At 43.9% G+C, this 14978-nt stretch overlaps 1 protein-coding gene across 1 annotated transcript; it reads right to left on the bottom strand.

The window, feature by feature from the left end:
* Positions 1 to 814: 814 nt before the first annotated feature.
* Positions 815 to 13954, bottom strand: ripk4 (receptor-interacting serine-threonine kinase 4). The gene is made up of 8 exons (XM_079356039.1): positions 13577 to 13954; positions 10212 to 10503; positions 7921 to 8069; positions 7257 to 7306; positions 5261 to 5419; positions 4931 to 5046; positions 2599 to 2839; positions 815 to 2509 (listed from the first exon to the last, which is right to left on the bottom strand). Exons 1-8 carry the CDS (start codon positions 13756 to 13758, stop codon positions 1263 to 1265), a joined length of 2436 nt encoding a protein of 811 aa, XP_079212165.1. The 5' UTR covers positions 13759 to 13954; the 3' UTR covers positions 815 to 1262.
* Between the last annotated feature and the right edge of the window lie 1024 nt (positions 13955 to 14978).

Below are 14978 nucleotides of genomic sequence, written 5' to 3'. Positions count from 1 at the left end.
TTTTTTAAAATGTTAATACGTTTCCACCGTTTTCAGAAACAATAGACTTAGATTTGGTTAAAACTCGAATACAGAGCTCAAAATTACAGTCTTATCTCTCAACTACACGTCAAACATGCTTCTGTTTTAATGAGCTCAGCCAGAGTCAGCGGTTCCAAATTAGCCACAGTTATAGATCAGTATGCATGGCATCTACTTTGTATTTGACATCTGAAGCAAAGTTCAATGTACCTGTCCCTGTAAAATAAACATTAAATTGAATAAATGAACAATCAATACTATTGGTATTGCAAAAAAAAAGCCATAACATGATGGTGGCCTATAAAGAGACTCCCACAGTGGTGCAGAGGTCAGCGATCAGGTTCCTAAGGACCTCTGTGTGGAGTTTGCATTGGTGGGTTTTCCGTCTTCCTCCCACAGTCCAAAGACTGACTGGGTAAATTGGTGACTCTAAATAGTCTGTAGTTGTGAATGTGAGTTTGATTCGTTGTTTATATCAGCCCTGTGATTGATCGGCAAACAGTCCAAGGTCTACACCGCCTGTCGCCCAATGACAGCTGGGATCGAAGTGGTAAAGATAAAGGATGGATGAGAAAAAAATAAGTCGTTTTCGTTGATTTTTCTCTCCTGGAAACTTCTCTAAAAATGATATTTAATGTAAGCCTGACAAGGTTTTTGCATCATGTGGAACAATCATAAGGAAATACCTGTAATTGAACGAGCTTATTCTGTCCTCTCATTTACCTTGTATATCAGAAAGTGGCAGATCAATTTCCTGATCATGAAGACAAAAGGCAACCAGGTCAAACATGGAAAGGTTTTAAATGGTTTAATGGATGATGATGAAGCACTGATATGTAACAGGTACAGAACACTGAATGTCAAACTTCTTTTTAAATTCCAGCCACTCTGATGACCAACGTTTGTGCTCTATTAAATATAGCCTACAGGAAAACCAGCTGCAGTTCAGTGTACTTAAAAAGTCCCCACAAGTCTCAGCTGTCCTCGTGAAAAATCGTGTGCTTGAGTAAAAAAAAAAAAAAACGGTGCTTGTTAAGTAAAAAAGTAAACAAAGTTTGAATTCAAACACAACAGAGTATTTTATACTTTCTATTTACAGTGTACATATTTACATCAAAGCTTTCTGACAATAAGGAAAGGGCATTTAAGTCCTAAAAGAGTCTCTTAAGGTCGGAATGACGCTAGTAGAGAGGAGTATCAAAATGGCACAAGTGATAGTTCTCGCAGGGTCTCTGTTTTCGTTAGCAGGGTGCTGTAGCACACTGTGATCCACTCGGTTGTGGACAGTCGTCGTGGTGCTCCGTCAGTTTGAGGATGACGACTTTCCTCTGCAGGGGTTTGATCTCCGGCTGTGCGAGCTGCTCAGCTGCTGGCGTCACTGAGCTGTCAGCAATTAAGTCCTTGCAGTCCTGCGGCAGCAGCATGGTGATGATGTTCGAGTATCCGCCTTGCACTGCCAGGTGTAATGGACTGAGACCGTGCTCGTCTAACAGAGCGCCACCTTCTGGGCAGTGAAGGAGCAGCTCTTTCAGGACTTCACAGTGTCCGTTCTCTGCTGCCAGGTGGCCAGGGGTGCGAAGGGCCTGGTTGGACCTCTGGGGTTCTGCTCCTTCTTCTATTAGCATCTTTACGGTGGCTAGGTGACCTCGCTCGGAGGCCAGGTGGAGAGGAGTGAGTCCCTTGGCATTCTGGGCGTGGATGTCCGCCTGGTGTTTGATCAGAAGGCGAGAGGTGCTGGTGTGACCCGTCTCTGCTGCCACGTGTAGAGGTGTGTTTAACCCGGCAGACACAGAGTGGATATCGGCTCTTAGTTCAATCAGAATCCTCGCCACTCTGTACTGCCCCCTTTGGGACGCGAGGTGTAGCGGTGTTCGTCCATCTGTTGTCTGCCCGTCCACGTCTGCGCCTGCTTGCTTCACAAGCAGCTTCACGATGCCCAGATGACCCTGCCAGGCTGCGAAGTGGAGCGCCGTCCAGTTGTCTTTTCCCTTGATTTGAACATCAGCACCGCGGCTCAGCAGCACTCGGATCACGTTCTCCTGGCCGTGCTGGCAGGCCACATGAGCTGGCGTGCGTCCCTGGCCATCGGCCTCGTTGATGTTTGCCCCGCGGTCCAGCAGCAGGCGCGTGATGGCCTCGTCCCCATTCTGAGCAGCCCAGTGCAGAGCAGTATACTGGTCCTCGTCCTTGGCGTTGACGTTGGTACTGCGGCGACCCAGCAGGAGTTCCGCCAGCGGCTTCAGGTGCCGCTCCGTGGCCAGGTGCAGAGGGGTGGAGCCGCGGCTGTTGGCAAGGTTGGGGTTGGCGTTGTTCAGGAGGAGGAACTTGACAGCCTCTTCGTTGGACACGGTGATGGCATGATGGAGTAGGCTACCTCCACCATCGAGAAGGAGATCTACATCCTGAGGCTGGAGGATCTTCATCAGCTTGGCCGTGTCTTTGATTCTGATGGCCTCGCAAAGTTTTCGCTTCTGGACCTCAGCAGAATCTAGACCGTGAAAAAAAGAAGGAAGAGTTTGATGCGATCGTACATTTAATTGAAACCGTTCCAGGTGTCGGTCTTTGATCAGCTCTTACCACATGTGCTTTCCTTCTCAAATGACAGTGTGATGGAGTCTTGGGAGGAGAAGGCAGAATCGGCTGAAGAGATGCCCGACAGTCTCTTGCAGGTGTTCTCTTTGCTGTGGCAGCTCTCCTCTTTCACCCGATCAAAACTCCTTGAAATCCCAGAATCCACCTGGCTCAGCAGCTCAGTCAGGCTGTAGTCTTTTTCCGGCAACACGGCTGACTTTGGACGCACAGGCTTGTTGTCTTTAACCTGTTGAAACAAATAGCCACAGATGATAAGCATACTCGAGCGCTGCACATTAGGTTCATGGTGAGGCATGCAGGGGACCCACATAACCAGCATTGTGCTCTGGTGTCTGACTCGGTTAGGGAAGCTCAAATGTTTTCCAGTTCAAAGCTGGAGGTGGGTATGAAACAATTATTAGAGTTTTTTTATGCTTTCTTTGGATTCAGCTAGTTTTACCTCAGGCTCAAATCATTTTGAGCACATGCATTATGACTACGAGTTCCTAAATGCTTACATTAGTGGTAGCTAACAGGTTTTTTTTTTTTCTCTCATTCTTTTTATTTCAATTTTAGATGTCAATCAAACAAAACAACACAACACAGTGCCTGCAACTGGCATCAAAACAAAACAGCAGCTCTGAATACAATAAACACAAAAACATAAAATATATGAGATGGTGGATGGGGTTTACAGTACATATATAACACTTGCCAATCTAATTCAGTACAGGAATCCTTTCAAGAGGATGGCCGAAAGGTCTGGCCCAATGTAATCCAAGTACGGGCGCCACACTCTGTAGAACTGGTGGTAGCTAACAGGTTAATAAAAATGTTCTTTAACTCTGTCTGTCTGTAAACTTTCTCATCAAACGTAAAGCTCTGAAATAAAAACAGATTAAGGACGCTAACATGAATTAAACCTGAAACATCAGTAAGACAACAACAACATTTGGGCTTCCCAATTTGAGTGTGACATCACAGCAACATGGCCGCCATGGGACTATGTTCTAAAAGAAGTTTTAGTTTTTTTAAATGAGGGAACAAAATATGCATACAAATGATAAAATGTGAATAAATGACAGGCAGTTAAAGGCTGACGTTAGCTGTTGTAGAGTACAAGGAGGAAATAGAAAAATGTTATGTCCACATATTACGTTCAAATTTTCTTTGTCAATCTATTTTGACAGATTTCCTTGAGATTTATGCTTCACAAAGCAGTGAGCGATCAGGAAGGAAATGTCACCGCTGCTCTCCCCAGAAGCAAAAGGGAAATCGCACACTGACTGTTGGTATGGAAATTATTTGTGTTATGTTAAGTTATGTCCAGTGAAATTCCTAGTAAGTAAGTAAGTGTAAGTACACACACACACACACACACACACACACACACACACACAGTCACCTGTGATGAGCAGGATGTTTGTTTCAAGTCACGTCCACAAAAGGTGGCGACGGAAATGACACAGCAGCTCGCAGGTTAAACATCCGTCAACATTCCTCTTTTGTGATGCAAGTGTTCCTCTTGATCAAATATTTACCAACTTATGACTTGGAGAGTCATTACCATGTCTGGAGAGCGCTTAAGAGATAAGCCTCCTTCTTGTCTGCGTGTTCAGTTAAATATTAATTGAAACGCCATGGACTCACTTTTGACCATTAAAGGAAGAATGACGGTCGAGCAAAGCGAGGAAACATAGGTGGGTCACTGCTGTGTGTGTTTTTAAGAAACTAAAAAAAACATAGTCTTTGCTTTGTCATCATTCAATAACAGGTTTACACCACAGACTGTAAATATTTATGGACGAAGCCTGAGTGACGTCACCCGTCTGTTACCGCAGGGATCTTTGTAGTCCCATCGATGGCGGCCTCCATGTTGGAAATGCTGTCTCCAGCTAACTTACAGTCATCCTAACGACAGGCTGAGAAATGGAGCTGAGGCGGGTGTTAAGCCCCTTGACAAACCGTTACGTCGCGCCTTCCTGTCAATCAGGTCAGCTACGTAGCTTATTGTGAATAACTCTTATCCGTCATATAAATCAAAACTGGTGAGTCATCAAAAAGTTCACCGCCGGTGCAGTGTGTGCCCATCGAGACATGATCTAATCAGACCTAGTTCATTTCTTTAACCAGGCTGTAAAGATGTTAATGCCTGCTATTATAAAAGGACTTTTTTGAATGGGTGTGACTTCCTGTTGTTTCGCAGCTAGCCTCTAGTGGACACTCGACAAACTGCAGGATTTTACACCTTATTTTCCACTGCTGGAAGTTGTCGTTTGGTGTACACGATTAATTTAGTTCAAATGTCTTGTTAAAAAAACACAGCTCTTTGTTGTACCTGGTCACTCGTGAGTGCTTTGGGGGACGTCGGCTCGGGCTCAGATGTGGATAAAGTTGGCGTCTTGGGCTCCTCCTGAGGTTTAGAGCAGAGTTCCTCAGCTTCAGATGTGATTTCTGAAAGGAGAACAGCTCCAGGTCAGGTTTCAGGACCAACAGGGAAAGGATTAGAGAAGAATAAAAGCTGTACTAAAAGCAGGAGACAAAAACCCTGATTTAACGGAACGGCTGCTGTTCAACCCGCAGTGTCTCGTTAAAGGATCCGGTTACTTGTTCTCAACACAAGAGGAATAAAGGTTGGCATTTGTTGTAATGGAGAGGCAGGATTTACCCTGGAAGCTGGGTCTGGCATCAGGTTTTATGGCCCAGCAGCGCTGCATGAGACTCAGGAATCCTGCACAGGCTGATGGTCTAGAGCGAGGCACTGCACCCAGGTCTGGACGGACCCCCTTCACCACCTTCACCATGATCTGAAGGATGTTATTCTCTCCTGCAGGAAGAAAAAGAATCACATACGTCACCTTCATAACTCTGCACATTGTGTTGTATCACTCATAAATCCAGCAGCAGGAGCAACTTCGGGTGTTTTGCCCATTGGACAAGTGGCTGCAGGAGCAGGGGATCGAACCTCGGCCGTCCGGTTGAATTCATACATCTACCTAATCATCTAATAAACCAAATATTTTACAACAAACACCTAAAAATAAGAAACAATAAGTACGTTAAGTTGTTTCATGTTTGTGATGTCCATACATCTGATTTACAGCTTTAACTTCTCTCAGTTTGTATATCAAATTGATCAAATTTAAGTCATGATGTTGCTTTAGCATGACAACTTGATCTATAGCGCTACTCCGGCGCCAGCTCCCGTATAGAGAGTCAGTTATGCACAATTTATCACCACCTTCCTGTGTGCTCAGATAAGGGAGTGGGTGCTGTCTTTTCCCATGGGAGCAGCAGGTAGAAGCTCTCAACTATTCCTGCTGTGACCTCTTTGTATCAGCGTGTGGGATCAGCCCAGTCAGTGATTCAGAACAAACAGGTAGAGGCCTTAATCACAGGTACTTCATCTCCCATTGTGGCCTTAATACCCTCTGCAAGGTGGAGGAGGAAGATGGAAAGGGGTGGTTGCCAGGTCATTCTTCGCTTTTTAATTAAGTCTGGATCAACGTGGGCGGGGCTTGTGCCCACACAGAAAACCCTCATCCAGACTCTGGTCCTTAAAAAACAAAAAAACAACTGCTATCTGATACGCCTGGGAAAAAAAAAAGACAACAGTGTTTGCCAGTCTGGCCCTGTTCAGCTGCACGCTCAGGAATTTACAGAGTAAACAAATACAGTAAAGCACCTGTGCACACACACACAAAGACACACAAACACCTCGGAGCGTTCACCTAACGTTACTCCTTTACCGGAAATTATGAAAGGCCATCTCTCCGAGGAAAATGCTAAAAATAGAGGAGCTAAAGGAGGAATAGAAGCTAAAGCTCAACATAAATCATATATACGAGACGCTGATTGGAAAGTGGAATTACCTCATAACTCTGACAAACGTTGGCTCGTTATTATTTAAGATATTTGTTACTAAACGGTCCAGCCTCAGGACGTAACCATTCTACAGAAACAAACATGTTTAGGATGCTTCGGTGGCTTAGCGGTTAGTGCGTGCGCCACATTCCCTGCATGTCATTCTCTCTTCCTGCTCTCTCCCTGGTTTCTGACTCCATCCACAGTCCTGTCTCTAGAGGAGAAATCAATCACAACAAATGCACTTCACAGACTTCTGGACACAACTTTTTTTTTTTTTTTTTTTCCAGGCACACATTCACGACCCATTGGATCCACCAGTTAAGAACCACTGATTGAGGGTATAGTAGTGCTATAAATACTAATCCAGAATATGTGACCCATTAGGAATAATTGCACAGCCTTACGAAACGGTCATTGCTCTTCTGCACATCTGTACGAGCATGTGACAAACTGAAATCACAGATCTCGACTCTCTTCTTTGTTTGTGTGGTTTGTTGTATTTTCAGCTCGTCGTGTTTTTTAAGCGGTCGAGTTCAAGATTGAACTCGCTTGTACTGACTTCTGTTTTTACACGTTTGATTGAGTCTCAAACAACATTTCCGTGCGAGTTGTTGTGTATTATCAGCTCTGGTTGTTTGTAAGTGCTTAACAAATAAAGTTGGATTGGACTGGATTTCTGTGACATGATATTATTTCTAATTATCAAAGTGATGACGTATCAAGAGTTAGATTTGGTCTCAGAGTTTTTCCTTTCTCTCTCATCAGTAACTGGATTCATTCAATTCGTTTTCACTCACCTTGGTACGGTTTCTTCTGCGTCAGGATCCCCCAGATCACAATGGAGAAACTGGAAAAGAGGAACATTTCAATTATAAGGTGGAAGGGAGGAATATAGAAAACAATGCGTCCAACAATATGACCTTGTTTTATTTTATTTATTTTTTTAAATTGAAATGCATAAACTGAACACATGAGAGTGCATGTAACTGAATGGAGTTTTGGTTTTAAATACAGTATATTAACAAATATTAAACAGTAAAAAGGACTTGAGTGTATTGTTCTTGTCTTCTGTGTGCTTTTAGGTCGCTTCGATGTCAAGTGACCATCAGTTTAATCACATTCATTCATTCTGCTGATGAAGCAGTGGAAGAAAAAACGGGTTCAAGTTGAGAGAAGGCGACTCCAACATCCACCGTGACTTACTCAGTTTGAGACGACTGACAAGGTTAAATTTGTTCTTTTTTTTTTTTTTTTTAAAGGTAAAACATGGAGGAACACGTTTGATTCCAACATGTGATCATTGACGTTGATTGATATGAGTCATGAGACTTTTATTTATGATGCGTCAGAAGAGAGAAGCAAACATTTTTCCCCCACGATATAAAAACTGACATTTTTTCCCAAAAATGTTGTATTTTAAAAAGGACAACAACAACAACAAAAAAAAAACAAGGCGCTCACCTGTAGACGTCATGCTTGGTGTCTGACACTCTGTCCTTCTGGATGATGCTCTCAGGCGGCAGGTAGGCGATGGTGCCGCAGAACCCGTCTCTGCTGATGTCATCAGCCCGCGACAGGCCGTTCCAGCGGGCCAGGCCGAAGTCAGAGATCTGTGAAAAGAAGAGACCTTTAAACACATCGAAGCACGCTTCTTTTCTCATGAAGCATCGTGACACTGATGACTCAACTCTGCCCTGTGAGTGTGACCCGCTGCTAAGCTCTTATTAGTGCTGTGATGAGGGCAACGCAGCCATGTCTGAGCCTGCAGCAGAGGAGAGGCCTCCACGTTAAAGAGCGCACACACCCACACACACACACACATAGTGACAGGAGGCAGATTGAACAGGAGCTGAATTAATCCTGTCCAGACAGGCCCAGGTGAGGTGTTTACATCCAGGTATTGAGCGTTCCCAGCCCTCGCTCTGCTAAAACAGACGAGCTGCTGAGAGGTCGGCCGGCACGGAGACACCTGTCTGCCCACAGCGCCTGCTCGCCTGTCAGCTTTTACAGTCAGAGACCAACGAACCCTCCTCATGGCTGAAACACTAAAACTGTTTAAGCAACTTTAAAGCAATTTAACAGCATAAATCATTCAAACACTGTAGACGCCGACGTCAAATACGTTTTTACTGCTGCCTTCTCAAACGTCTGCTTCAGTTTAAGTTCATTCTTAATTTATTTATTTGAGGTGGCAAACAAACTGATACATTTTTAAATTAGTTGCAAATAAATGTGAGAAATTGTTTGAATATACAGCACATATAAGTTTTACTTTTTTCAGACATTGTTAGCTTTTTTTTTTGGTCTTATTTTAGTTTTTGGTTCAAAATAAAGCCTTTCATTCATTCACAAGCTCAATCTTAATTATTTGACATGTATTTCCTTTCTAATATTGGAATATGTTGGACTCTTATGTCTTATTTTTACTGTTTCCCTTCATGTTATTATCACAATGTGTTTGTGTGGGTTCTCTCCGGGTACTCCGGCTTCCTCCCGCGGTCCAAACACATGCTCGTCAGGTTAATGTGTGTAAGTGTGAATGTGAGGGCGACCCCGATCGAGAAAAAGAGCTTTCATTGACATATAAAAATATTCTTTGGTCGCCACGATCTTTAACCACACGACACCAGGATGAAGTGTAATGCTGTGACTCTGTCTGTCCTCGTCCACTAAACCGATGGTAAAAAAAATCAGATGTGTCAAAATATGAAATATGACATGTTGTCCCTTTAGGACCCAACATGGGGCCACAGCCCACCTGCCAGTCATTGCATTAGTTCATATTTCTGACGCTCAATCTTTAATTGGAGGCTGAATTTAACATGTTTTTTTTACTGAAACTTAACCAATGATTTACTGCAGTGGTGTCCAAACTTTTTTTCTTGCAGGCCAAAATTGTCGCGTTAGAATCACTCTCGGGCCACAGGGGTTTTTTTTTAAATATTGGAAGGAACTTTTTGTATTTTGACCTCTTCAAAAAATAATGTAAATACACTAATAACTAATTGCAGTGGGAAACTGTTGTGTTCTAATTTTTTGGAAAGAATAGTCAGGCTTTTATAGGTCTCCCTCGCCAACATGAAAAAGAAAAAAAAGAATGAAATATGCCATCTGATGAGGCCTGGGGCCAAAATCTTCTGATTCTTCGATTTGAAGTCAAGGGCCACAAATGGCCCCCGGGCCGCACTTTGGACACCCCTGATTTACTGTCTGAGTCTGCAGGGAGCCGTTCAGCAAAGGTGCACAGTGCCATCTCTGTTGTTAATTTAATAAAAGTTCCATCAATTCTGACAATAATTTTACTTCATGTCAATTAACTGCATTAAAAAAAATATATATTATTATTACGATGCGAAGCTGACGAAGACTTTTAAATCGTGCTTCAAAAACAGTCACATTCAACTTCATGTTGGTTTGTTTTGCTGTGTACGGCAGAGGAATGGTAGTTCTGAGTTAAAAACCAAAACAACATGAATGTTGGTTTTAAGGTAGAAACACGACAGCGACACAGTCTGACGACAAGGAGAAAGACGTGAAAATGATGCTTCAACAGCGCCGAAGAATAAACAAAACAAAACAGAGAACAGTGCACTTCTGTTTGGTTCAGGGCTACAGTATATTAAACCTGCTCATAGACTCGTTTAATCTAACAGGCTGTGGATGTTTTTCCGAGGGGGAAACATTACTGAAAGAAGTTGAGAGCCACCGGTTTGGATTATTTTTTTTAGAGCGATGTGCAGATAACTCCTCACCTTGACATGGTAGTGGGCGTCCAGCAGGATGTTGGCCGGCTTCAGGTCCAGGTGAAGCAGCGGAGGGTTCATGCAGTGCAGGAAGTTCATCCCCACGGCGGTCTCGTGGATGATGCGGAAGCGGAGCTCCCAGGGCAGCGGTTCGGTAGCCAGCAGGGTCTCCAGGGAGCCGGTCTCCATGTACTCCATGACCAGGCCCTGAGGGTCCTCACAGATCCCGTACACGGGCAGGATGTATCTGAACTTGGCTGCCTCCATCTTCTTAGCCTCCTCCAGCAGCTCAGAGCGCTCCCTTGAGGTTTGCAGAGTCAATGATTACATGATTATTATCTTACATTTGATTGGAGTTGGTGAAGCAGAGTATTTTGCTGCAGTTAAAATAAGAGTAAACAAACCTCTCTCCCTGAAAGTATTTCAATTTGGCTTGTTTCTTAACCATGGACCAAACACTTCTCACACAAGCAATAAACTCCTGGAAATATCTTGACATCTTTTCGGGGTGAGCTGCAAGTGTGAATGCAGACAGCAGGTTTTTTTAACCTGCCGGCCCTCTAGTAAAATAAAACATCCTCCTTAGAGATGTGAGTGCATCTGGAAATTCAGGAGCATTTACTGCTAACGAGTGAGCCGGGGTTATGGTAGTGAAGTTTATGTTCATCGCTCTTTCAGTTACACTGTGAATAGTTTCAGTTTCACGTAGCACTGAACGCTGCCGTCATAGCATTCGACTTGGTTGATTCATTCGTTTATTTCAGGGACAGTTTTGCTGTTTTGAAATACTCTTGAAGTTTTCAGGAGCGCATGTGGAAAAGCGGCTCCAATTTTAAAAGTGCAGCACAAACAGAACGACTTAAACGTCTATTCTTCCAATGGCCAGCAGGGGGCGACTCCATTGGTTAAAGAAAAAAGAAGTCAGATTGATCAAATATTACTTCAGTAGTTCTTTTCCTCATGAATTGATCATCCTAGTCACTAGCTTCAAGTACACAGAGCAGGTTACTGACACTGTGCTCTCTTTAGAGACAACCCAGAAGGATGTTTTCTAAAAAGCTGCCGTCAACAAACTCCAGTCCAAACATCAAACATAGCTCCAAAAACAAGATGGAGATGAAACCTACTCCAAACTCAAAGCTTCATATATGAACAATCGATGTTTTTAAGAAATACTTCTACATCCACAGGCTCGCAGATTTGAATCAAACATCGATTTTCTTTTCCCCTCACAGCTGAAATATTTGTCCTGACTTCTGTTGTGACCTGAATTCCAGCACACGTCACGTCAGCCTAACTGAGCTCCCAGCTATGCAAAGTAGCTCCAAAAGAGGCCTCCTATAGGCAGACGTCTATCATTAATTTACCAGCGCTCATCCAAACTATATGTTTTGCACTTTTCTTAACTGTCCACAGTTTTTTTTTTTTTTTTTTTTTTAAAGGACATTCCAGGCCGGCCTTGCATGCATGAGGAGAGCGTTAAACAGAGCTCTTGTTCACTGTTGCTCAACCTTTGCTTGACTCTTTATCAGTCCTCTGGGTCCGCTGACATACCTCAAACACAAGGCTGCAGGTCAGTGCTGACCTCAGAGCACATATCTGCAGCTTTAAACATCAAAACTCTTAATGAGGCCGATGAAAGAGATCAAATATGCTTCAAAGGCTGAACTAGAAGGATTTTCCCACCCTTGATAAAGTGAAATGACATGCACAGAAAACGCTCAAAGTGCACAAAGTTCATCAGGTTTGTTGCGTCTTGAAGTTGTAGCCTCGATGGTTGTCCTTTAAATGTTTGCACAAATGAAGGAGGCTCAATCTTCCTGGCAGCAATAATCAAGCCTGCTTAGGAGACAGGGCGAGCATTTGTTTGCTAAACCCTCCATCTAATCCAAAGTGCTCCTGAGCAGCTCCTCAGAACCAAACAACAATGTCCCCGCTCTAAGAGCCAGGTCGGTCAGACCGGTCGGACAGCTTCTCTTATTGTGTGTGCCACACAGCGACAGCCTTCTGCCTGCAGCCTGCAGCCCCGGCACACAAAGGCAGCTTTGAGTCCGTGCTGCTGGATGTTATGCGCGGGTCAATGAAGGCTGTGGTCTAATGGCTGTTTATGTACTCTGCAGATGTTTGAGGATGATAACATCTTCGGTTCGGGGTCAGCGGACGCTTTAAGTTGCACGACAGGTTTAAAGAAGATGTCAGGCAGCTTTTTTTTTCTTCTGTTATTGGAAATGATGAAATCACCACTTCATGTTTGTTCGCTTGATGTTTTTGAGGAGTAAATGTGTGTTTTGAGACGTTTATGGAGGATAAGGTCACAATCCAGCTTCCAGCTGCACACACACAGAGAGGATGTCAGGCCTCTTCTGTTTCAGGACATGTTGAAATCTCCACTTCCTTTGCCGTTCATTTTGTTGGTGATCTTGTTTGACATGTTGTTGTGACTGGATGAGAGATCACAATCTGATGCCAAGCGATCCGAACAATGATCAATTGGCAAAACATTAAATCAGGTAGCCCTGTCTCTTGGCTTAATCTCAATCTGTTAACACTTTCGTTATATAACAGACGGAAAGAGTGGAAACTTCCATTTCTGCCCTGCCACAAGGGTCAACCATCAAATACGATACAAACACATCAGGACAGATGACAAACACACAAAAAGACATTAAACACTCTTCTTTTGGTGCAGATCCATGCAGCGCAAAAATAATTAAATTGACGCAAAAATCAAAAGGATTTTAAAGGGATTGTTTAGTTTCTGTTGTTGCCTTGGAGGGTAATAGACCACTTTGCTCCCCTTATTATAATACATCCATTTACATCAGCCCCTCCCTGAGGCAGACTCATGAAAACAACAGTGCAGATTGAGGGGGGGGGATCACAGGTGAAGCTTTCATGTTCTGGTCATCGTTCGAGGATGTTAGTATGTGTGGCCCAAAGCAACGTGGACTCGCTTTAACCCCCCCCCCCCCCCCCGAGGACGAATCAGCGTCTCTGCGTCTCCTCATATCTGGAGTTAAACATCTCAAATGTGGCCTCTTGTTGGCTGCTGAGGTTAGCTTTATGGCTCCAGACTGACAGCGAGGGAGTGACTCACTCACAGTTCATAAGAGTGTTCACCTTTCAAGGACTCAGAGCCCATGACTTTTGCCCCGGATCAGTCATGATTAAAGCTGTCTGTCTGTCTGTCTGTCTGTTTTTAGGTCATTAAACTTAAAGAGGAGAGAGCATGAAATGGATAAATGTGTACAGCTGGAAATAAACAGGAAGAGAAGAAGAGTGATCAGGGCTGTTTAAGAAGTTTAAGAGGATCTGACCAACACTCCCTTATCACCAACATCCATTCAAAGTTTATCTATACGTGTGTAACTTACTTATCATCCATATGAAGGCAGGGAGGGCACTTGATAGCCAGCCATGTTTTCCACTGTACGTGCCGGACTTTGTATACTTGTCCAAATCCACCTGAGCCTATTTTCTCCCAGCTGCCAAACTCAGAGCAATCAAAGGTCCTTAAAAGCCCCATTTTCCCGTGAGGAGAATCCGGGACGTCCATATCCGTGTTGGGAGACCCAGCGGCGGGGCGAAATCCTTTCCTATCCGTCTCCAGCTCACAATCTGAGTAAGTGAATACACACACACTCCGACCTGCTCGTATGTGAGCTCTTCCTTGTTTTTCCTCCTGACAAGCTCAGAGTGAGGTCCCTCCCTCTCCTCAGGTGAAAAAAGAGAGGTGTGGCCTGCTGCTGTGACATCACTTCCTGGTTTAAAAAGAAAAAGAAAAAAAACACACGCACAGGAGAAGAAGTGGAAAAGTCCACTCAGGAAGCCATGCTGCTACAGTTTGCCCTCAAGTGCCAAACTTTCTCACATTTCTGCGGTGAAGAGGAGACAATGATGTGTGTCACGATCCGGAGGAATGTGTTGTTTCATAAACACACCTCAGCTCCACTGTGCAGCATTATGCAGCTGAAGCACCTGAGGTAAGAAGAAGGGGACATTTGGGACGAGGAGGAGGAGACGAGGGGACTCATCTTCTCAGCACAGAGACGATCATCACGTCCTATGAAAACTAAGACTTTTCCAGGACAATGTGATGCCTCTGTTTAGTTGAGAACGTCCTCTGCTCGTCTTATTGTTGATCCTGACAGACGTGGAGTCATGATTAGAACATGAACACTTTAGTTTGGGCCACAAATGCTTTTTTTTTTTTTAGAATAAAGACGTTTTTCTCCCATTTTGAGGGACAATTGGACAAATGCGAGGAGGAAAAATCAGACAGAAAATAAAAGGACCCTCTTATACTCACTGAGCCTCCTGCTACTGCTGCTTTTGATCAGTCACTTTGAAAGTTTTTTTTTTGGGGGGGGGTGTTCATTTTTTTTATTTTTAAGAGAAAAGACAGTGGATAGAGTCAGGAATCAGGGAAAGAGCGTGGGGGGGTCGACGTGTGGGACAAGAACCTGAGGATTTGGGCCGTCTCCGATTGGAGGACCACAGCCTGCGCACAACAACCACTACCATATAAGTCCATGTATTTTTCTTTTTTTGTCAATATATTTTGCTGAACTGTATTGCAGTGAAAACAGTTGCCTCTGGCTTCCCATATCAGCCTTGTGCTAAGTCACTGTTGACTCTGTCTCTCATATTTAAATCAGGTTACCAGGAGGACGAGGTTTATTAAAGAGCGAGCGTACACTTGTCACCTTGCAGATCTTTTAGGTGGGTGTCACGTCAGGCTGATGGTTCATGTTTGTCCCTGCAGCTCTGCATTAA

This window comes from Symphodus melops, assembly GCF_947650265.1.
Source record: "Symphodus melops genome assembly, chromosome: 11".
Lineage (NCBI taxonomy): Eukaryota > Metazoa > Chordata > Actinopteri > Labriformes > Labridae > Symphodus > Symphodus melops.
The sequence above is the reverse complement of the archived record's forward strand: the minus strand, read 5'-3'. Positions and strand labels throughout refer to the sequence as shown.